The sequence below is a fragment of the Oryctolagus cuniculus genome, chromosome 3 (genome assembly GCF_051225735.1).
Source record: "Oryctolagus cuniculus isolate XC-2025 breed Fujian yellow rabbit chromosome 3, ASM5122573v1, whole genome shotgun sequence".
Classification (NCBI taxonomy): domain Eukaryota; kingdom Metazoa; phylum Chordata; class Mammalia; order Lagomorpha; family Leporidae; genus Oryctolagus; species Oryctolagus cuniculus.
This window is the reverse complement of record NC_142869.1, coordinates 9,809,183-9,830,781: the sequence shown is the minus strand read 5'-3', so window position 1 is coordinate 9,830,781 and position 21,599 is coordinate 9,809,183. Positions and strand designations below refer to the sequence as shown.

At 43.3% G+C, this 21,599-nt stretch overlaps 1 protein-coding gene across 4 annotated transcripts in view; it reads right to left on the bottom strand.

Moving 5' to 3' along the window:
• Window positions 1-13,425: 13,425 nt before the first annotated feature.
• PID1 (phosphotyrosine interaction domain containing 1) overlaps window positions 13,426-21,599 on the bottom strand; it is a 281,479-nt gene continuing 273,305 nt past the window's right edge. For all 4 annotated transcript variants that reach the window (XM_008259278.5, XM_070070105.2, XM_008259277.5 and 1 more), the window contains one exon: window positions 13,426-15,543. In XM_008259278.5, the coding sequence (XP_008257500.1) occupies window positions 15,067-15,543 (477 nt within the window). In that variant the 3' untranslated portion in view covers window positions 13,426-15,066. The remainder of the gene's footprint in view (window positions 15,544-21,599) is intronic.

Sequence of the window (21,599 nt, the reverse complement as noted above, 5' to 3'; positions counted from 1 at the left end):
AAGGGGACTGTAATGTAATGAACCATTCTGAGGTACTGCTTGCAACATAAGTGTTGGGGTGAAGCTGTGAAAAGTTCCTAATGGCTGGCCCATTGACAGCTGGCCAAGTAAGAAGAGTAATGTTCTGGGGTCTAAGGGTACTATGATCTGCTGGTAAAGTTGAGACCCAACCTTAGAAGACAGGTGCAGTGTGGGGCTAATTCTAGAGCCTCCACAAAGCATGTGGGAAAATACGAGGTTCTGGGATCAGTGTCCTGGGGTCAGTTCAAGCCCTGTTTAGTCATTACAGACTTCAGCTGTCCCCTTAATCTGCTTCAATACCAACTTCTCATGCACAATGAATAATGATTCCTAATATATAGGATTCTTTTGGTATTAAATAATGTACTTAGGATATCATATATTGAATATGTGCTCAAAAGTATTACCTCTTGTGATTCTGGTTCCTCAAAACTGTCTTCTATATTTTCAAACCCTCAGCCCATGCCCACAATGGAATCCAATGGGCCAACTGGCACATAGCATTGAACATAAATGAAATGAAATTCTAGTTACCATCCTTTAAAATAAAGACATATTTAGTCATTTGAGAGGCAGAGTGACAGAGAGACAGAGAAATAAAGAGATCTTACCTCCTCTTGTTCACTTTCCAAATGGCTGCAATGGTCAAGTCTGGGCCAGACCAAAGCCAAGAACCAGGAATTCCATCTTAGTCTACCATGTGGGTGTCATGGGACCAAACACTTGGGCCATCTTCTGCTGCCTTCCCAAATGCATTAGCAGGGAGCTGGATCAGATGCAGAGCAATTAGGGAACTCTGATATGGGATGCTGTTGTCTTAAGCAGTAGCTTAACCTGCCATGCCAGAGCAGTGGTCCTTAGACACCATGTTGCACCTGTCTGTCCAGGAACGCATTCATGGAAGGCCTGTAGAGGTATTTTCTCATTTATTTTTCTAGTATTTTCTAAGCCCATTTTCTTTATAGAAAATGTGTTTCATTGTAGAACATATTACTCCAAATCGGAATTCTACATTCTTACCTACCTGCTGAGACAGCATCCTTTGTGGACTAGCTATCTCATGATGTAGGTTTGATTCTCTTAAAAGCTGAGAGAAAAACTTTACCAATACCAAAAAATTATTCAGTTGAAAGGAATTCAAAGCTCGTTAATTTTTCAGAAGAAAGAAGGAAGGAAAATTTTTCCAAGTCCTCTTGACAGGAGCCCATTTTGGAGAAAAGGGCAATTCATAAAAAAGAAACTTTAATCATAATCTAACAAAGTCTGACCTTTCAAAGAAAGAATTGAATGATCAGTCTGGAAAATAATTTTTAGTAATAAATTCTCCCAGCTCCACAGAAGTACTTGCTAGCCAAGGGAATGCAAGTAGGGACTTATCTTTACAGAGTGGCATTGAAGCTGCTTTTTAAATGCTGGCAAAGAATGTTCTTCCACAGGGAGGCAGAGGAACATGCTTCAGTGTGGTGCAGAGGGAGAAATGGCCACACGACCTGGATCTGCAGACACAGCAGTGTGCCCCAACCCTGCCCTACTGGCAAATCCCACATTCTGACCTTCAAAGGGTCCTCCTCTTTGTGATGTGGAGATTTTAGTTGGATCTTACTGAGATGCTTGGAAAATACCAATTTCCAAAGAAAACAACAAGGGGCACCCACAAGGGGAATTGTGGGCCCTGGCTTAGACGAGGGTTGGCTGACTCGGGAAAACTTGGCCTCAAAATAATTGGCTAATGGCACACAGAGAAAAGAGCCATCCTGCCTACTTTGAGTTCCTTTTCTCTTTCATTTTCCAACTGCTTTTCTCTCCCAACCTCAATTCCCTCAGAAGGCAACCCAAGCCAGTGATTGCCAGACACTAACACAACAGAAGGAAATAACTGTAATAGAGAACTGAAAGATGAGAAAGGGGAAATTCAGGGGAATTTCATCCCCTTGCAATGCATGTGTATGTATGAACTATGTTAATTTTATTTCCCAAAGAATTTTTTAATTAACTAAAAATGTCCTTCAAAGGAACTGCCATCTCTGTTCTTGATAACCCAGGCTCAGACAACAAACACCAAGCTCAGACAGTGAGGGCTCCCCCAAAGGGGCAGGAATGGAGACCCCCCCACCGCCTCTCTAAGCCATGAAGCAACATTGATACTCATTTATTGTTAAGGGTTGTATTATTTCCCACTCACCTACATTCATGTGTGGAAGTTCCAATGCTCAGAATGTGACTTTATTTGGAAATGGGGGTGGGGTGGGGTGGGGTTGGACACAGAACACAGATGAAGGTGAAGGCAGGGACTGGAATGAGGCTGCAGAAGCCATAACGAGCCCAAGATTCCCAGCAAACCCCCGAGGGGGTGGAGGGCTGCGTGAGATGCATTCTCAATCTCTCCAAGAAGCACCCCACCAATATCTTTGATAGAGACAGACTCCCGGCTACACAGATGGGGAGCCCTTTCTGTACTACCTGGAGATGAGTCACAGCACCTGAGTCAACCCGCCAGCCTCTGTGGAGGATGTTGGTGTGCTGTGCTAGTCCTTGCACTCCAGGTTTTTCTGTGCTGTTGTAACTGATCGAGGTCATGAGAATTCTATGATGCTCTGCTTTCTTGTGTTTTATGTTGAGTCTTGATTGGAACTTTTATCCAATTAACCAACAAAAACCATCCCTCTCCCAGACCACTCACACGAACTTCCCCCTTTACAGTCTATAAAAGCCCTATACAGAATGGCTCTCTCCTTCAGCGATCCCTCTTGGTGGTGTTGGGAGCTGTTTTCTTTCATTTTAGCTTTTAACTTCTCTGCTTTCAAGAAACCACTTCTGCTTTCCACACTCTCCCTTTCCTGTGCTCCTTGTTCTTCTGAGACATGAAAAGGAATGGCAATAACCACAGACCCCTGCAGCATCTTCATCTCAGGCCCGGAGTCTCCAGAGGGACCCTGGAGGACCACGCATGTCTGCTGTGTAAGCCACCTTGCTTGCAGGGACTCTGTTAGACAGTCCCAGCAATCCCACCAGCATCACTGACACACCCGAGGCAGTCGTCCATATCCAACACTCCAAGGACCGAGACAAGCATTTATGAGTCCCTCCTGCGCATCAGCCACTGAGATACGCCCTGGGGATGAGAGAGTATCAGGCTGCGGTTTCCCCCTCGTGGACTGTGCCATCCAGTGTAGCTGACTATTGAGCACTTGGTGTGCTGAAGTAAAATACATACTAGCTTTCAAAGACTTAATCCAAGAAGAATGAAATGTTCCATTAATTTGTTTTACATTGGCTATATTTTGAAATTATAATATTGTTGATTATATTAGGTTAAATATACTAATAACATTTTCACACAGAAATCAGCATTGTGGTGCAGCAGGTTAAGCTGTCGCTTACAATGCCGGTATCCCATATTGGAGGACCCATTCAAGGTCCAGCTGCTCCTCTTTAAATCCAGCTCCCTGCTAAGGCGCCTGGGAAAGCAGTGGAAGATGGTCCACGTACTTGAGCCACCACCACCAATGTGGGAGACCTGAATGGCTTTCCAGGCTCCTGGCTTTTGTGACCATTGTGGCCATTTGGGGAGTGAACCAGCAGATGGAAGATCCTCTCTCTCTCTCTCTCTCTCTCTCTCTCTCTCTCTTTCTCTGTGGCTCACTTTTTCACCTATTTCTTTCAAATGTTTAAGTTTGACTGCTGTACATTTTAAAATTAGACATTTGACAGACAATACAAAGCTACTAAACAGAAGTGCCCTGGAGCTTTGAGGCCAGTGGTAGGGCAGAGAGAGAAGTAAGTCACACTTATAAGTTAAAGTAATTGTGGAGCTGACCTCACAAGACTGTTGGCACCTGAAACGGAGATCCAGAGAGGCAAAGAAGGGAGCATGATGTGACATAGGAGCGGGTGTGCAGAGGATAGGTGAGCCCCCTTGGGAAACTGCAAAAGCTCTTTTGTTATCCATCAGATCCCTGTGGAGCAAGGAAAAGAGAGACTGAGAACCCTAAGAACAGTTTCCCCACCCGAGTGCTATGGGCCTTGCGCTAAATTCTTCACACATCCACTCCTTTAATTACCATTGCACCTGTGAGAGTAACACCTCGACTCCAGTTTTTCAGATGAAGAAATTGAGACTTGAGACGTTAACTTCTTCACCCAGGGTACCATGGAATCAGAGTTTGAACATGGCCCCAGAACAGGAGATGAGAGAAAGCATGGGGAGGAAATTATGTATCATACTAAAATACAAAATTTCAAAAAGGTCAGGGAGAGGGAAGGGAGGATGTTAATTAGTTTCTCTTATGGACAATAAGCAGGCCACAAAATATTTTAAAATATTTACTTATTAGAAAGAGTATCAGGAAGAGAAACAGGGAGAGAGGGGGGAGAGAGAGAGAGAGAGAGAGAGAGAGAGAGCGCTTCCATCTGATTGTGTGTTACCCAAATGCCTGCAACAGCCAAAGCACCGCTTGGCTGACCTGCTTGGCTTGGCCAGGAACTTCATCCAGTCTCCCACAGCTCTGGTTGGGGCCCATTTACTTGCGCCTTCCTCTGCTGCCTTCTCAAGTGCAATAGCAGGAAGCTAGATGGGAAGCAGAGCAACCAGGATTTGCATGGGCACCCCACTAAGGGATCCCAGCATCACAAAGAGCAGCTAAAGCTGCTGCATTGCTATGAGGGTCCCTGCTGAAATAATTTAAGCAAAAGTCTAAGATAATCAAATTTGGATTTTAGAGCAGTGGAAGCCCTGGAGACTGAGAAAAATGGTGGACTGGAGGTTGTTTGGTCAGATTCCCTGTCCAGAAACAAACTGGAGTGTTTCCTGTGACTATGGTCTTCGAAAAGACATTTTGCAGAAAAACAACAGATGTGATCTCAGGGCACAGAGACGGTCGGATCTAAACCAAACTGTGGGTAATGGAGGGTTCTCCTCTCCTGTCTTTGGAGACTGTTGTCATCAGGCTGCTCCTGTTACAGAATTTCTGGACCTGGCAAAGGCTGATACCAATGGCAGGATTGAGACAGAGGAAGTGAATGAGACTTCTGGCTCAGAGTTCGGCCTTTTAAGGAATGAAAAGAATGTCAGCTGGCCCTGCAGCGGCTCACTAGGCTAATCCTCCGCCTTTCAGTGCCGGCACACGGGGTTCTAGTCCCGGTCGGGGCGCCGGATTCTGTCCCGGTTGCTCCTCTTCCTGTCCAGCTCTCTGCTGTGGCGCGGGAGTGCAGTGGAGGATGGCCCAAGTCCTTGGGCTCTGCACCCACATGGGAGATCAGCGCAGTGTGCTGGCTGCAGCGCGCCAGCCACAGTGGCCATTGTGGGGTGAACCAATGGAAAAGGAAGACCTTTCTCTCTGTCTCTCTCTCACTGCCCACTCTGCCTGTCAAAAAATAAAATAAAATAAAATAAAATAAAATAAAATAAAATAAAATAAAATAAGAAAAGAAAAGAATGCCAGGTTTTGCCTTCAGGTTCCAAGGATTTCTGGCATGAACCATAGAAGACTCATCTCTGGGGCCCTCCAGAATGAATTTTGTCCTTTTTTAAGGTTGCCTAACATGTGGGTTGTACCATGCTTTTCCCTTAAGAATAACAGAGAAGAAATATCATTAAGGAAACAATGATTTTGAGTTCTTCGAAAGCAGGTTTTTTTAAATTAATTAATTAATTAATTTTTTTGACAGACAGAGTGGACAGTGAGAGAGAGAGACAGAGAGAAAGGTCTTCCTTTGCCGTTTGTTCACCCTCCAATGGCCGCCGCGGCTGGCACGCTGTGGCCAGCGCACCGCGCTGATCCGATGGCAGGAGCCAGGTGCTTCTCCTGGTCTCCCATGGGGTGCAGGGCCCAAGCACTTGGGCCATCCTCCACTGCACTCCCTGGCCACAGCAGAGAGCTGGCCTGGAAGAGGGGCAACCGGGACAGAATCCAGCGCCCCGACTGGGACTAGAACCCGGTGTGCCGGCACCACAAGGCAGAGGATTAGCCTAGTGAGCCGTGGCGCCGGCCCAAAAGCAGTTTTTCACTGTAGCACTAAGGATGTGATGGATCAAGGTCACAGCTGTTTTGATTCTGAGGTTATAGGTGCAGCCGGATGAGCTGCCTTTTCACTAGGAATGATCTGCAAGTCACTGGTGACCCGGCAGAGCCCACTGTCGGTCTTTCCATGACTTCTTTTAGTTTGTGAAGTATGCAGGGTAAGCAAGTGTCCTGTGTTTGCTGTTGAATGCATTGGAGCTGGAATTCCAACTCTTGTTAGTGGGGAACATTCAGCAAAGTCTTCACATTCTGCACCCATGGCCACCACACCCTCACACACACAGACATTCCCTAGCACTGTGCCTGGCATGCCATGTGTGGTCCAACAGTGAAGTCTTTCTGTCCTGCCTTTCCTTGTCTCCTTTAAGCACAGATCATGTGCATTAAAAATGGGCAATTGCGACCAGCTGCTCCACTTCCGATCCAGCTTCCTGCTAATGGCCTAGGAAAGCAGCAGAAGATGGCCCAAGTGCTCAGGCCCCTGACACCCATGTGGGAGACCCAGAAGAAGCTCCTCATTCCTAGCTTTGGCCAATTGCTACCATATGGGGAGTAACCAGCAGATGGCATCTCTCTTTCTCTCACTGTCTCTCCCCCACCACCACATGCACCGCCCCTCCCATAGATCTTTCAAATAAACAAATCTTTGTTTTCTTTTCTAAAGGGCAATTATAGAAGAGGGAAAAGGGCCAACATGTGGTCATCTTTAGGAAAAATTGTGTATTTCTACAACACAACCACTAAGTATACAAAAAACCAAGATAAGTGTAAAGTCCATGACAACCAGTTTTAAGGTAAATTATGAAAAAAAAAAAAAAAAACCTGCACCCTCTGGACAGAGAATTATGTAGAGACACCTCCCTTGGCTGGTGGATTTTTGACAGGGTGCTCTTCCTTTGGGCAGCTGATGCCACCCCTCCCAATTCCCAAGGCATAAGCTTTGTTAGAGGAGCCTGGGCTGATCTGTAGCACTTGGCTCTGTTCATCAGAGACCCTTGGGCAGGACACGGCCGGGGTGAAGGCATTCTCAGAAACTCATAAACACTGAGAGCTAACATATGATCCAACTGGCAGTGGGCTGATGCAGTCACAAACACATTCATGGACCTGAAAAATCACAAAATATTTAACATTAAAAATAAACTAGACTGGCCGGCGCTGTGGCTCAATAGGCTAATCCTCCACCTTGCAGCGCCGGCACACAGGGTTCTAGTCCCCGTCGGGGCGCTGGATTCTGTCCCGGTTGCCCCTCTTCCAGGCCAGCTCTCTGCTGTGGCCTGGGAAGGCAGTGGAGGATGGCCCAAGTGCTTGGGCCCTGCACCTGCATGGGAGACCAGGAGAAGCACCTGGCTCCTGCCTTCGGATCAGTGCAGTGCGCTGCCCGCAGCGTGCTGGCCGTGGCAGCCATTGGAGGGTGAACAAACGGCAAAGGAAGACCTTTCTCTCTGTCTCTCTCTCTCACTGTCCACTCTGCCTGTCAAAAAATAAAAAAATAAAAAAAAAAAACTCGACCATTAAGATCATTGCCATAATTTATTTACTATATGACCTTGATGTGTTACTGAGCTTTTTAAGCTGATTCATAATACATAGGGTCTTGATAACTTAATGGAAAAAAAAAAAACTAGTAGAAAACAGAAAACATTAAGGCTTGATGATCAGAAAAATAATTTCAACTATTTCAACAGTTGTTTTTCTATGGGAAAGGGGAGGAGTTCAGACCTTTCTAGAGCTTTTGTTTTGTTTTGTTTACTAGAACCAAACATTTGTACTAACTGAAGGAAAAGATGCAGAAAAAGTATGGCTATTTAAAAAGAAAAGGTATTTTATTACTTTCAAGCTTTAAATCCTAGAGTTTCATTACCCATCTGTTGCGTAGTGGAAAGCTCACTTTAATATGCAAAGAATAGCTTGCGAGAAGCACATCTAACTGGCAAGTCATGCCTGCTTCTACTTGTGCTGAAACTACACCACCATTTCCAGTAAATTGTTGTTGTGATAGCTGAAAACAGGGTTTTTCCAAGTAGGAGCACTTCCAATTGCAATGTTACTCATCCTATTTATTTGCTTATTATAAATAAGCATACAATTTGATTTTTCAATGCCATAACCACAGATTCCTAATTGGTTTTATCTAAATTAATGATGTTTTACTGTACTAATTTCGAATAGTGTGGTCATGAATTCTAGGGAAAGCTATTGCAATTAAAATGAGAAAGGCGGTGTGATAATCCTGCGTAAGACTGAATTCAAAGTTCAGTTCCATACCAAGCTTCCCCCGCCCCAGTTGCTTCTAAACCCATAGTGCAACTACATGAATACAATCCAATTCTGAATAAAATGAAATTTACTAGATTTCGTTTGCTGTGCAAAATTGGAATCACAGCCACTGTGTTCAGACCAATGACAAACCTTCCCTCATTGATCCAAAATTTACATTAAGAAGTGAGTACACAGAATCAGCCCTAAAGGCACTCGGATCTGGCTGAAAAGCCCATGAGAGTATTTCAGGCATGGAAAGCCAAGACACTCTGGCAAAAAGATCTCTGTGAGTGAGATCCCAGTGGAAAGAACAGGTCTTCAAAGAGGGAGGTGCCTTTCTCTGAAGGGAGGAGAGAACCTCCACTTTGACTATGACCGTGTCTAAACAAGATAAGAGTCGGAGAACTCAAGGGGCTTCCATAGCCTTGGAAACTCATGACTGGTGCATAGGGAGATTACTGATGCCATAAACAGGAGTGTCAATTTGTAAAGTCAACAACAGGAGTCACTGTGCACTTACTCCTCATGTAGGATCTCTGTCCTTAATGTGCTGTACATTGAGGCTTAATGCTATAACGAGTACTCAAACAGTATATTTCACTTTGTGTTTCTATGGGGGTGCAAACGATTGAAATCTTTACTTAATGTACACTAAACTGATCTTCTGTAAAAAAAAAAAAAAAAGAAAGAAATTATCAATTCCCAACTTGACTCTCACTGGGATTAAACATGACAATAGGTCTGATCTGATTTCATCATCATTTAAAAAAAACCCATCTATTATTTTTCACTTTATGTTTCTGTGTGGGAGCAAACTGTTGAAATCCTTACTTAAGGTATACTAAGCTGATCTTCTGTATATTAAGATAATCGAAAATGAATCTTGATGTGAATGGAAGGGGAGAGGGAGTGGGAAAGGGGAGGGTTGTGGGTGGGAGGGACGGTATGGGGGGGGGGGCATTGTAACCCATGAGTCGTACTTTGGAAATTTATATTCATTAAATAAAAGATAAAAAAAAAAAAAAGAAGTGAGTACAATGAATTCACTACAGTCACCATGCTGCTCTTGTATCTGTTCCTCCTATCCACCTGAAATATAATACTCTTGGATCAACATTTCGTTCACCTTCTAAACCGCTGGCCAGTAGAAACCTCTTTCTCCTTCTGTATGTTGAAAGTTTTTAGATTCCACATGTAAATGGGATCGTGTGCTATTTGTGTTCCTGTTTCTGGTTTGCCAACCACATAATGTCCTCCATATATGACCCAGGTGCAGCCATGTTATTACAAATGACAGGGTTTCCTTCCTTTTTGAAGCTGTGCAGTACCCCTTTGTAGGCACTCCACATTTTCCGTCAGGGCTCCTAGTTCGATGGGCATTTAGGCAGACGCCGTATCTTGGCTGTTGTGAATAATGATGCAGTGAACATGCACGTGCAGGGATCTCTTCAAAACACTGAATTTCTTTAGACACCCTGGGACTGCTGGATCTATTTTAATTTTAGGAACTTCCATTCTGCTCTCCATAATGGCTACATCAGTGTTTTCCCATTGGAAGGGTTCAAAGATTCCCTTTCCTCCACATTCTCAACAACAAAGATTTTTCAGTTTTTTTTTTTTTTTTTTTTTTTTTAACAGCCATCCTAATGGTGTGAGGTTAATATCGCACTGTGGCTTTAATTTCCTGAAAACTGCTAAGAGAGTAAATTTTAAGTGTTTAAAAATTTTTTTAAAAGAGTATATATGCATGGGCAGTGGGTTAAGACACCACTGGGGACATCCACATCCCATATTAGAACACCGGTATGACTCCTAGCTACTCTGTTTCTGATCCAGCTTCCTGTTAAGGTGCCTGGGAAGGCAGCATATTACAGCCCAAGTACTTGGGTCCCTGCCACCCACATAGGAGGCCAGGTTGGAGCTCTGGATTCCTGGCTTTGGCCTAGCTCAGTCTGGCAGTTGCAGGCATTTGGGAGGTACACCAACAGATGGAAGATCCCTTTCTCTGTGTGTTTCCTTCTCTCTGTGTCACTCTGCCTTTCAAATAAACACATACAAAGTATATAATGAGGTAAGACATATGGTAATAACCTTGCTTTAGCCATTAGACAATGTATACATATTTCAGAACATCATGTTGTACACTATAAATATTGGCAGTTTTAATTTCTAAATTTCAGTCACTTTTTAAAAAGAAGTGGAATACAGGTAATACAGCCAACTCTTGGCTCCTTCTTCCAAGTGGGGATTTCCTTAAGTGTTTCTCCTATGCTGCCCCCAGAGGATAAAGAAGGCAATGAGGACTCGTGCTGACTGGTCTGATCCCAAGCAGGCCTCACAGAGCAGAGTTTATTTAGCCACTGGAGGAAGCTATACACATGGAAAATATTGATAATCATTGAACATATGCTTAATATTTCAGTAATCACATTTCAGATCACATACGTGTAATTTCATAGTAGTCTCCACACCAAGCTATTGAAAACTTAGTAGGAACTCAAGAATGTTTTAAAGTGAAAACCGTAAGTTTCCAAAGCAAAATCTCCAGATTCTTCTTGAATTTCCAATTTTGGGTGGATACGCAAAACCACAGATAATGTTACTGGGACATTCCAAAAGAAACATTTTGCTGAAATCTCTTTATGAATGTCAGCTTCACTCAAGTATACAAGATCAGGCCTCATATTCATTTTCAACAAATGCAGTTTATTTGAAAATGTCCAAAATAAGACGTTCTAGATTTTTCTTCCTCATCGCAACTTGCTCTCCCGGTCTAGCTGCTTTTCTAAGACTGGGTGCACGCTCAACAGATATTTTCTCCTGGCAGCTATTATTAGTTGGCTCCTCTTCCGAAGGAATAGCCAAAGTTTTCAGATAAATACTGCATCTCATAAAATCGTTCCAAGAGCCAAACTTTGCCAACTCACAGAAAAGTTTCTTGAAGATCTCTAAGACTTTTGAGGTTGCCTCTGACAATTACAGGAATCTTCGCTTTCACTTGAGATTAGTTTTGGGTGTATTTGGAATACAGGGAGAGAGAATTATGAAGACTTCAGTCATCACCACATCCCCTTGGACAGAAAACCATATCAAACCTGCAGCATGGAAGTCGCTGGGAGACCTTCCAGGGTTACAGGATTCTGTCCTGGAGCAGGTGAGTCAAGGATGCACACAGTGGTTGTTCCTTCTGTGTGTTCCTGCTAGGCAGCTAACAGTCACAGACTGAGGTACTCCCAGGTGTTGCACTGACCCCAAGAGCTGGGGATAAAACATGAACAGAAGAGACAAAACCCCCTTCTTATGGACCCAAGAGGCCTAACCAGATAATAATTCAATGAAACAAGAAATTTAAAACTATAATGAATGACACAAAGAAAATTACAGGATGCTATGGAATCCTATGACAGAAGGACTTGACTGAGTTTTAACACATCCTGGGGAAAATAAAACAGGGACGTGACTCTCTGAGAGAGGGAAATATCCGTCTACTGCCCAGAACCAGCAAAATACTTAATGAAAATCTCATCTTGCATTATTTGTGCTACAAAAATTGCTTCAAAATGGAATAGCCGAGAAAGTTTATCTCTAATGGCTTAATGTGCTGACAATATGCTAACAGGTTTTTCAGGGGAATGGAATAAAAAGAAAAATCCAAAGCAGGTGGAGCTTGCCTAGACAGAACTACAGCCTTGGATTTGAAGCCAAATGGCTATACTTTCATCAAGCGCATGTTAGCTGTTGTCCCTTGGCCAACTTATGCAACCTCTCTGAGTCTCAGGTTCTTCAGCTGCAAAGTCATGGCCATGCCTGCTTAGAGGAATCTTCTGAGGAGCATAAGAGTAATGTACATGAAAGTGCTTTGTAACCACGGCCACTAGCATAGAAAATATGGTACAGAAAGGGAGAATACAAAGCATTAAAACTGATGTATGGCTGAACCACCCTTTACCAATCACCCCAGGCAAAACCTTGTGCCAATCCTATCAGAGCCAGTTACTCATTACATCATATTTAGGACCCTAAACAAACATACCAGCAAATGCTTTCTTCAATAACCACGGGGTTCAACTTAAGTTCCACTCAGAGAAGAAAATAGTATGGTTTCAAAATACATCATGTCCAGTGTTTTTTTTTTTTTTTCCTTTTAAATGTACATTCAAGAACAATGAAGTAAAACCAAAATTGGGAAAAGTCCAACTTGTGAGAAATGCTGTTCAATCGAAGAGCTGGGTAGCCATTCTCACTTGAGTTAATCTCTTTAGCAGGCACTGATATTTCTACTTTTTAAAAAATATTTACTTACTTATTTGAAAGGCAAAGTTGTAGAGAGAGGTAGAGAAAGAGAGAAAGAAAGATCTTCCATCGCTGGTTCACTCCCCAAGTGGCCGCAACAGCCAGAGCTGGGCCAGTCTGAAGTCATGAGCCAGGAACTTCCCCTGGGTCTCTCATGTGGGTGCAGGGGCACAAGGACTTGGGCCATCTTCAGCTGCTTTCCCAGATGCATTAGCAGGGAGCTAGATTGGAAGTGGACCATCTGAGATTTGAACCCGCACCCATGTGGGAGGCTGACACCACAAACAGTGGCTCTATCCTCTAAGCCACAGTGCCAGACCCAGATTTCTACTTTAGAAGGCTTTATATTTGTTACTGATTCCATGAAAAACATTCTTTACAACTCACAGGCTCCATGGCTTCTTGTCTTGCTTGATTAATGGGACCCACTCTGAGAAATCATGACCTGCAGGAGACATTTTTAATGAGTTCCATCAGCAGGAATCACTCAGCATTTAGTTTCTAGGATTTCAGTGTAGGTTCTCCAAAGATCTACAAGAGATGTTGTAAACAGCAATCGTTTGCAAAATGTTCTGGAAGACTCTATTCGGAAATAAGTCCACACTAAATAACAACTGCAACTGCTGGCATGTCACCTTTTCGGCTAAGGAGCAGGCCAGCAATTAATCACAGATTACAGATTTGGAAAATAAAACACAATCAAGAACGTGTTACATATGACCAAGCTTAAAAATATGTTGAAATAGAATTGTCCTACTTATCCAATTTTATCTATCTTCTTCTGATTTTCCTTGCTTGAAAAAGACACATAGAATAAGAAACTCCTCAGTTTTATTAATGCAAACATATTTTTATTAAAGAATGAATGCATTTATGCTAAAGGATTGTTTACATATGTTGTAAAGCAACAAGCATATCTTCGAGAGGCGAGTCCTCCTCAATATGACCCCATGCTTATTATACATGCTGAACACTGGACCCGCACACGAAGGGCACACGTACACACACACAACGCACACATGGACACACAGATGCACAGACCAAAAAGCCAATACCATCACTCACTGGATTAGATTAACTCTCATTTAAGGCTTCTAAGGTGCCCCAGTGCCCCTGCCAATACCAGGATTGAAGCCAGAGTCTTATGAAGGAGCGGCATTACCTGGGAGATGCATCTGCTCTTGGCCTTAAATGTGTGTACTTTTAACACTTTCAACTTCACGCAAAGTTGACTTCTTTTGTTTACATTAAAGATTCATGAAACTGAGACATCTCAGGCTTAGGGAGAATTTCACATTATACATCATGAGCAAATGGGCGATTCTAAGAGAACCTCAACTTTAAGGTAACAAGATTTTCCATTTAGGATAAGATGGACATAGGTTCTCTACATAAGCTAAGTTTTCTAACTCATCCCATGTGAGTGCAATGTCCAGTGATGGGGTAAAGTTTTCCAGGTGAGGTCAAATCAGATTTGAAGCTTGCCATGAAGGATTCATCAAACAGGACCATTAACTATATAAATTAGCAGAATTCATGTTGGAAAGGGGGCCCTCATGGTTTTCTCACTTGCTGATTACTTATTCCCTTTTTCCAGCATTTCTGCTTTTGTGGTGGTTGTTTTAAATTTCAGGTTTGTTTGCTTGATTGTTTGTCTCCTTTGCTTGGTTATTTTCTTCCCTTTTGGTGTCCTGCAGTGTATGTTGAGAATCCATCCCTCTCGGGATGTTGGAGGGAAGAAGGGGTGGATAGGATAGGAGGAGGGAAGGGTTATTAGTAGTTGCAAGTATCCTAAGAAAATAGGTGAAGTGAATACAATAAGAGGGTACTACTTGATATATTTATGTAAAATAAAAGCTTCATCTTTAACTGTGAATTAACTGCCAACTATCAGGTTGTTAGTTATAAAGCTCAATAAAGGCTGTGCTGATTTGCATACTGAGGAGAAAGTCTAAGATACGCGGTGGGAGAGGAGCTCTCAGGACCATCAGGAGGTGTCCCTGCACCTGCCACATCCGCACCAGCATCCGCAGCTCCCTCCGCTCACTTGCACCAGGGATCCTACCGGTGCTGCTAACATTCGTGTTGGATTTCATAAGGCAGATTGGAATGGTCCTTCAAATAACAGCCATGGAGCATTTGCCTGAGAGTGGTGAAAATAGGCATGGAGCTCTCCCACAGGGAGGCATCAGGAAATGAGAAAAAAAAAATAGTAAGAAGAGAGTCTAGAACCTTCCTCCCCATCCACACTACCACCCTCCTCACAGTCACAGCAGCAGCAGATTTCAATGTAACGTAATTACTTTAATGATACATTTCTTTAGATTTAGGATTGCTCTTCTGAATTTAAAAAGCATGGTCAGCCAATAGTTTGGCAGTCTTTGCAGCTCAAATTTGAATCATTGCGTCTTCATCAATCATCTTGAATTCCTTGACCAATGCTGCCTTTGCCAAAGCATCTTAAGTTCACTCAGCCGTCATCGGATTCCAATTCCTGGGAAACCTCTTCAGAGGAGCTGTTTCTGTGGATCCGTCCGTCACTCTTCATACTGTGGAAAGTCTTCTTGAAGGCCTCCATCATGGCGTGTGCCAGCTTCTTGGCCTCGAGCTTGCTCTCGCACTCCACAGCATGGCAGTCCATTTGGTAGGACAGGTCGTCATTGATCTCCCTGTAGACCCAGGCAAAGATGTTGGGGCTCACGTTGTGGTCGGCGGTGCAGTAGGCGATACGGGCCACCTGGAAGGTATCCATGTGGACAGTGGCCTCACCTTTGTGGTCAAGGTGATGGAGCCACACTTGGAATGGTCGGATTTCCAGGAGGGCATTGGCTGGAAAAACATCTTCTCGAGCCAGTGTGTGCTTCTTCCAGAGCTCAATGACTGGCTTCTCTGTGCAGCCTGACAAAAACTGCATGCCTGAGGTGGAGACTTTCCCCAGATAGGTAACCTACAGAGGGAGGAGAAGAAGAAAAAGGAGTGGTCAGCAGTGGGCTCTTCATTCGAATGGGTTACGTGAGTAGATAATCCTCAGCCAGCCCCAACAACACACTGGAATGGTGAAGAGGCTTCTCTCTTGCTCCCTGGACAAGTAACTATCACAAGAATTCCTTCTGGGGCTGGGGCTGTAGTGTAGCAGGTAAAGCCACTGCCTGCAGTGCTGGCATCCCATATGGACACTGGTTCAAGTGCCAGCTGCTCCACTTCCAATCCAACACTCTGATATGGCCTGGGAAAGCAGAACAAGATGGCTCATGTCCTTGGGCCCCTGAACCCATGTGGGAGACCTAGAAGCCAGTCCTGGCTCCTGGCTTCAGATCGGCCCAGCTCCAGCTGTTGCAACCAATTGGGGAGTGAACCAATGGATGGAAGTCCTCTCTCTCTCTCTCTGTCTCTCTCTGTCTCTCCATATCCTTATCCCTCTTCCTCTCTTTCTCTCTCTATGTAACTCTTTCAAATAAATAAGTAACTTTTTTAAAAGATCTATTTATTCTTATTTGAAAGTCAGAGTTAGACAGAAAGGGGAGAGGCAGAGAAAGAGGTCTTCCATCCAATGGTTCACTTCCCAATTGGCCGCAACAGCCAGAAATGTGCCGATCTGAAGCCAGAAGCCAGGAGCTTCTTCCAGGTCTCCTATGTGGGTACAGGGGCCCAAGGATTTGGGCCATCTTCTACTACTTTCCCAGGCCTCAGCAGAAAGCTGGCTCGGAAGTGGAGCAGCTGGGTCTCAAACCGGTGCCCATATGGGATGCCAGCGCTCCAAGCCAGGGCGTTAACCCGCTGAGCCACGGTGCCCAAATAAGTAAATCTTTTAATAAACAGAAAAAGAATTGCTACTTGTGCTTCCCAACAAGTTGCATGCTTGGAAAATGTACTGAAATTTCTTAGAGTTAGATTTTTACTTACTTTCCAGGGAGAGAGAGAGAGAGAGAGAACACCCCCATCCATTGTTTCACTCCCTGGATGCCTGTAACACAGGGGCTGGGCCAGGTTAAAGCTGAGAACCAGGAACTCAGTCTGAGTCTCCCACATGGATGGCAGTGACCCAACAGTCTTGGCTATCACTGCTGCCACTGAGGGCACAAGTTAGCAGGAAGGTAGCATTGGGAGTGGAGCAGGAGATCAAACCCAGGCATTCAGATGTGGGTCATGGATATCTCAACTGGTGTCCTAACCACTAGGCAAAACCCAAGTTTCTAGAGTTGGATTTCGAAAATATAATTTCCAGAAGACTACCTTCTTGCTTTTCACATTAAAATGACTGATTCTGATCTTTTGAATAACTTGGCATTTCTTTAAAATCATAAACTCACTCAGTTTATTTTCAACCAAACACACACAGAATTTAATGATAAGAGGGAATCAAAGGGATGTTGCCTCTGAAAAACATGAAAAAATGTATTAAACTTATCTCCTAGCCTAGTTCTCCTTCCAAATCTTTCAATGTTTGATTTCACTTAGGCTGATTGCTTGTAGCAAATGCCAAGGACACAAAAACAGTTCTATTTAAATTACAGCCTAAAGCATGATTGTTTTCCCTCCCTAGATAATTTTGAAAAACACAGCAATGCCAAGTTATTTTTCAACCGAACAGCTTTTGAACTGATGGGCATCTGGTTATGTGATAAGAAATGAAAGATCTACACATTTGTTAAGACTAGAATGCTGGCTTCTCAAATAGCTAGATAAGCAGCAATGAAACTAAGAAAAATAATTCCACTTGGTACAAATAGCATCTTTGAAAGAATTTGTTTATGAAGGGATTTTCATTCTTTCTCTATCTTCTTTCATCAAAATGGATATAATTGTTACTATTGGGGCACTGGCATTATGAAAATGCACAAAGCTTAAGTAATTAGTTATGAAATAATATGAAAGAGTATATAATCAGGTTTAAAATTAATGGCATAGATACAAATACTGTGAATATGAAGATCCAAGACCAAAAATGGTGCATGGAAACTGTGAGAACACAAACAGTGGCTTGTAATCATGCTTGCAGAACTATAAAGGCTACATACCAAAAAGTCTTGGAAGACAGAAGTAATATTGCTTCTTTTTGTGTCTTGGTTATATCTCAAACAACATTTAATTGGATAGTCCATTTAAACAGATAAATCCTGGTAAAGATATTGAAATACTGTGTCGCTCCCCCTCTTCGTGGAGGAACAACACCAAGCCCTGCCTAGGCTCCATATCCGAGTCACGGCACCATTATGTCGCTCCCCCTCTTCGTGGAGGAACGACACAGGACCCTGCGCTGTTCTTTCGTCTGCTCGGCCCTCCCCGGGTTTGCTGCTGGTTCTTCCCGGGTTGGCTACTGTCCCTTCCACCTCCGTGGAAGGGCAGTTCCCCCTGGCCACATTCCCCACTTCTGCAGGGGAGCGGCACACCGCCGGCCGGGTCTCTCGGGGGCTGCACGGGTGTTCCTCCAGCTAGATGTTCCCCTTAGATGTTCCTGGTGCATGCCGTCTCTCTCCTCCTTTATAGTCCTCCTCCGCCAATCCCAACTCGGCTGCCCACACGCCGAGTACGCTGCTCTCCTCCAATCAGGAGCAAGTCCTACAGTTTATTAGTTGAACTGGAGGCAGCTGTGCGGAAGCTGTTTACTTCTCTCCCAGTGCCATATTGTGGGAGAGCAGATGCATAGAATAAGTCCTAATTCCAGTAACTCAGTCCAGTCCGGATTGCTCCCCACAATACTGCACATTCTAGAAACATTCATTGAAATCCTACTATACACACTAGCAATGGGCCAGGCAGGTGTGCTGGGGGAAGGGTGATGTGAATGTGGGTCGGGTCAAAATGAATCAATGAGAAGGAAACAATGGGTGAAGATGAGGTTTAAGTTCTTGCTCCACAATTCACCAGGTGGACAGGTCAGGGTAAATTCTAACCCTCAGCAGGAGCACAGACAGGACTAGGATGCAAGGTAGACCAATTGGTAGGGCAACGGGTCCAGCAAAGAATCTCAAGCATTTAGTAGAGGAAAAGAGGACATCTTGATGATGAAGAGTTCAGAGAGGACAGTCATTGATTTCAGGGCACAGGATCTCAAAATTCAGAAAGGAGCCAAGTCAGCCAATGCGGTAGACAGGAAGACAGGGCAGGAGAAGCATAGCGGCAGGGTGAGAAGGCCCAACCTGTTTGTGCAAACAGGGTGCTACACTTCACAGTCCTGGAGAAGAGCCTGGAGAAGTCCCTCCAGACTCAGCTGGCCAAAAGCAGGTGGCACTTTGTGGATTGCTCTGCATGCAGTCTTTGGGTTCCACTGCTCCTGGTAGAATGCCAATAGGATCAACGATATTGATGGGTCTGAGTGTGAACTCGGAGACTTGGCTGATAGAAAAAAAGGATAGAATATGGAAAAGAAGCTAGAAAGGAGGCTGGGGTTGGCCGACTAATATCAGAAATACAACCAAGAGGCAAGGGTGGGGAGAGAGAGGTTTTCCATCTGCTGGTTCACTCCCTAGATGGCCGCAACAGCCAGGGCTGGGCCAGGCTGAAGCCAAGAATCAGGAGCCTCCTCTCAGTCTACCTTTTGGGTGTCAGGGGCCAAGTACTCAGGCCATCTTCCGCTGCCCTTCCCAGGCCATTAGCAGAGTTGGATTGTAAGTGGAGCAGCTGGGACACAAACTAGTGCCCGTATGGGATGCCAACATTGCAAGTGGCTACTTCACCTGATTTGCTACAACACCCACCCTACTATAAAACTACTATAAAACTCTTAGAAGAAAACATAAGGTAAAACTTCAGAACATTGGATTTACCAATGAATTCTTGGATCTGAAACCAACAGCACAGACAACAAATGAAAAAGTAAAAAAAATTGGACTTCATGAATTTTTTAATGTACATTTAAAGGTAGTATCAACAGATGAAAAAAAACCCACAGAATGGGAGAAAATATTTGCAAATTATACCTATAAGGGACTAATCCCCAGAATATATAGAGAACTCCTAAAAGTAAATGACAAAAAATAAACTCAATCCAAAAATGGGCAAAGCACTTTAACAGACATTTCTCTAAAGAAGATATACACATGAATACTAAGCACATGAAAAGATTCTCACTAGTCACTGTGCAAAACAAAATTGCAATGAGATAATATAACTATTAACATAGCTGTGTTAAAAAAATAAAATAGATGTCATTGAGGCTATGAAGAAATTGGAATGTCTGCATACTTAGGTGGGAATGTAAAATAGTACAGCCACTGTAGAAAGCCATGTGGCAGTTTCTCATGATAAGTAAAAATAAATCATATTATTCCCCTTTTAGACATATACTCAAAAGCAAGGTTTCATGAGCTACATACACACTAACGTTAATAGCAGCCTAGTTGATAATAGATAAAATGTGGAAGCAACCCAGACATCTACTGACAGATTAAATGGTTAAGAAAACCACAGTGTATGCATACAAGTGAGTATTGGTCAGCCTTAAAGAGAAAGAAAATTCTGGTACATGCTAAAGTATGGATAAACTCCAAAGATATCATGCTAAGTGAAATAAACTAGTTGCAAGAAGGCAAATACCATGTGATTCCACCTACATGAGGTACTTGGAAGACATAGAGACTGTTAGTAGAATAGTGGCTTCCAGGACCTTTAGGGGTAAGAAAATGAGGAGTTCCTGTTTAATGGAGACAGAGTTCCAGCTGGATTAGATGAAAGAGTTACTGAGACAGAGGGTGGGGATGGTGGCTGCACCACCTTATATAACACCATTGAAATGCACACTTAAGGTTGTTAAGAAGGTAAAATCTATGTTGTGTGTGTTTTGTTTTAAAGCTGCAACGACAAGCAAGCACACGAGGGAATCTAGTTTCAGTACCTGAAATGAAGGTGTATTATTTTTTTCTTATTACCCACTGAAACTAGCAATAACTGTGTTTATATTTGATAGGAAAATTCTTTGGAGGGAGGATAATTTCCTTGATTTGCTCTAAGCTTTTTATGTCTTTCTCTCATATTTATACACACACATATTTTTAAAGCTATGCTGGGGCTTATATCATGAAATAATAAAGGATACTTCCAAAAAACTTTATTAGAAGCTGCATATAATTCACTCCAACATAAAGCAATCTCCTAGTAGCAAAATTTTGAGAGCTAAGAAAAATGCATAACTTTTTATAATATTTATTACTTTTTTTTTGACAGGCAGAGTGGACAGTGAGAGAGAAAGACAGAGAGAAAGGTCTTCCTTTGCCGTTGGTTCACCCCACAATGGCCGCCACGGCCGGCACACCGTGCTGATCCAAAGCCAGAAACCAGGTGCTTCTGGTCTCCCATGCAGGTGCAGGGCCCAAGCACTTGGGCCATCCTCCATTGCACTCCCGGGCCACAGCAGAGAGCTGGCCTGGAAGAGGGCAACCGGGACAGAATCCGGCGCCCAGATCGGGACTAAACCCTGTGTGCCGGCACTGCAGGTGGAGGATTAGCCTATTGAGCCACAGCGCCGGCCAATATTTATTACTTTTAAAGATTTTAAGAGAAAAAAAGGTGTTTTTTTTTAATTGGGAGATGTGCTCAAGGGAAAATGGTGCAGATTTTAGTATTTTAAAGAGTTTAATAAGTTAATAACTAAAACTAGTTAAAAATATGTAGGCATCTATAACAACAATTTTAAAAACACTGAGACATAACCTAATATAGAGATATAATATTTTAGCATTAAACTTATGAAGTAACCTTATTTAATGGTCTCATTTTATTAGCAGTGCTAACTATAAAGCAGTAGGTCTCAAATATCCATTTACATATGAGTATGTCTGCAGCCAATCAAAGCCCAGGGCATACACAGTAATAACTAGTATTCATAGTGTGCTCTCTGGTAAAAAGCACTTTGTATATATTAGATCCACCAACAACTCTGTAGATCAGAATGGATTATTATCGTCACTCTCACTTTCAAATCCAGTAGCTAAGACAGGGCTTGTTTACAGAATCACCTAACTAGCTGTGTGGTGGCACTGAGACACAGAGCTCACACAGCAAAGT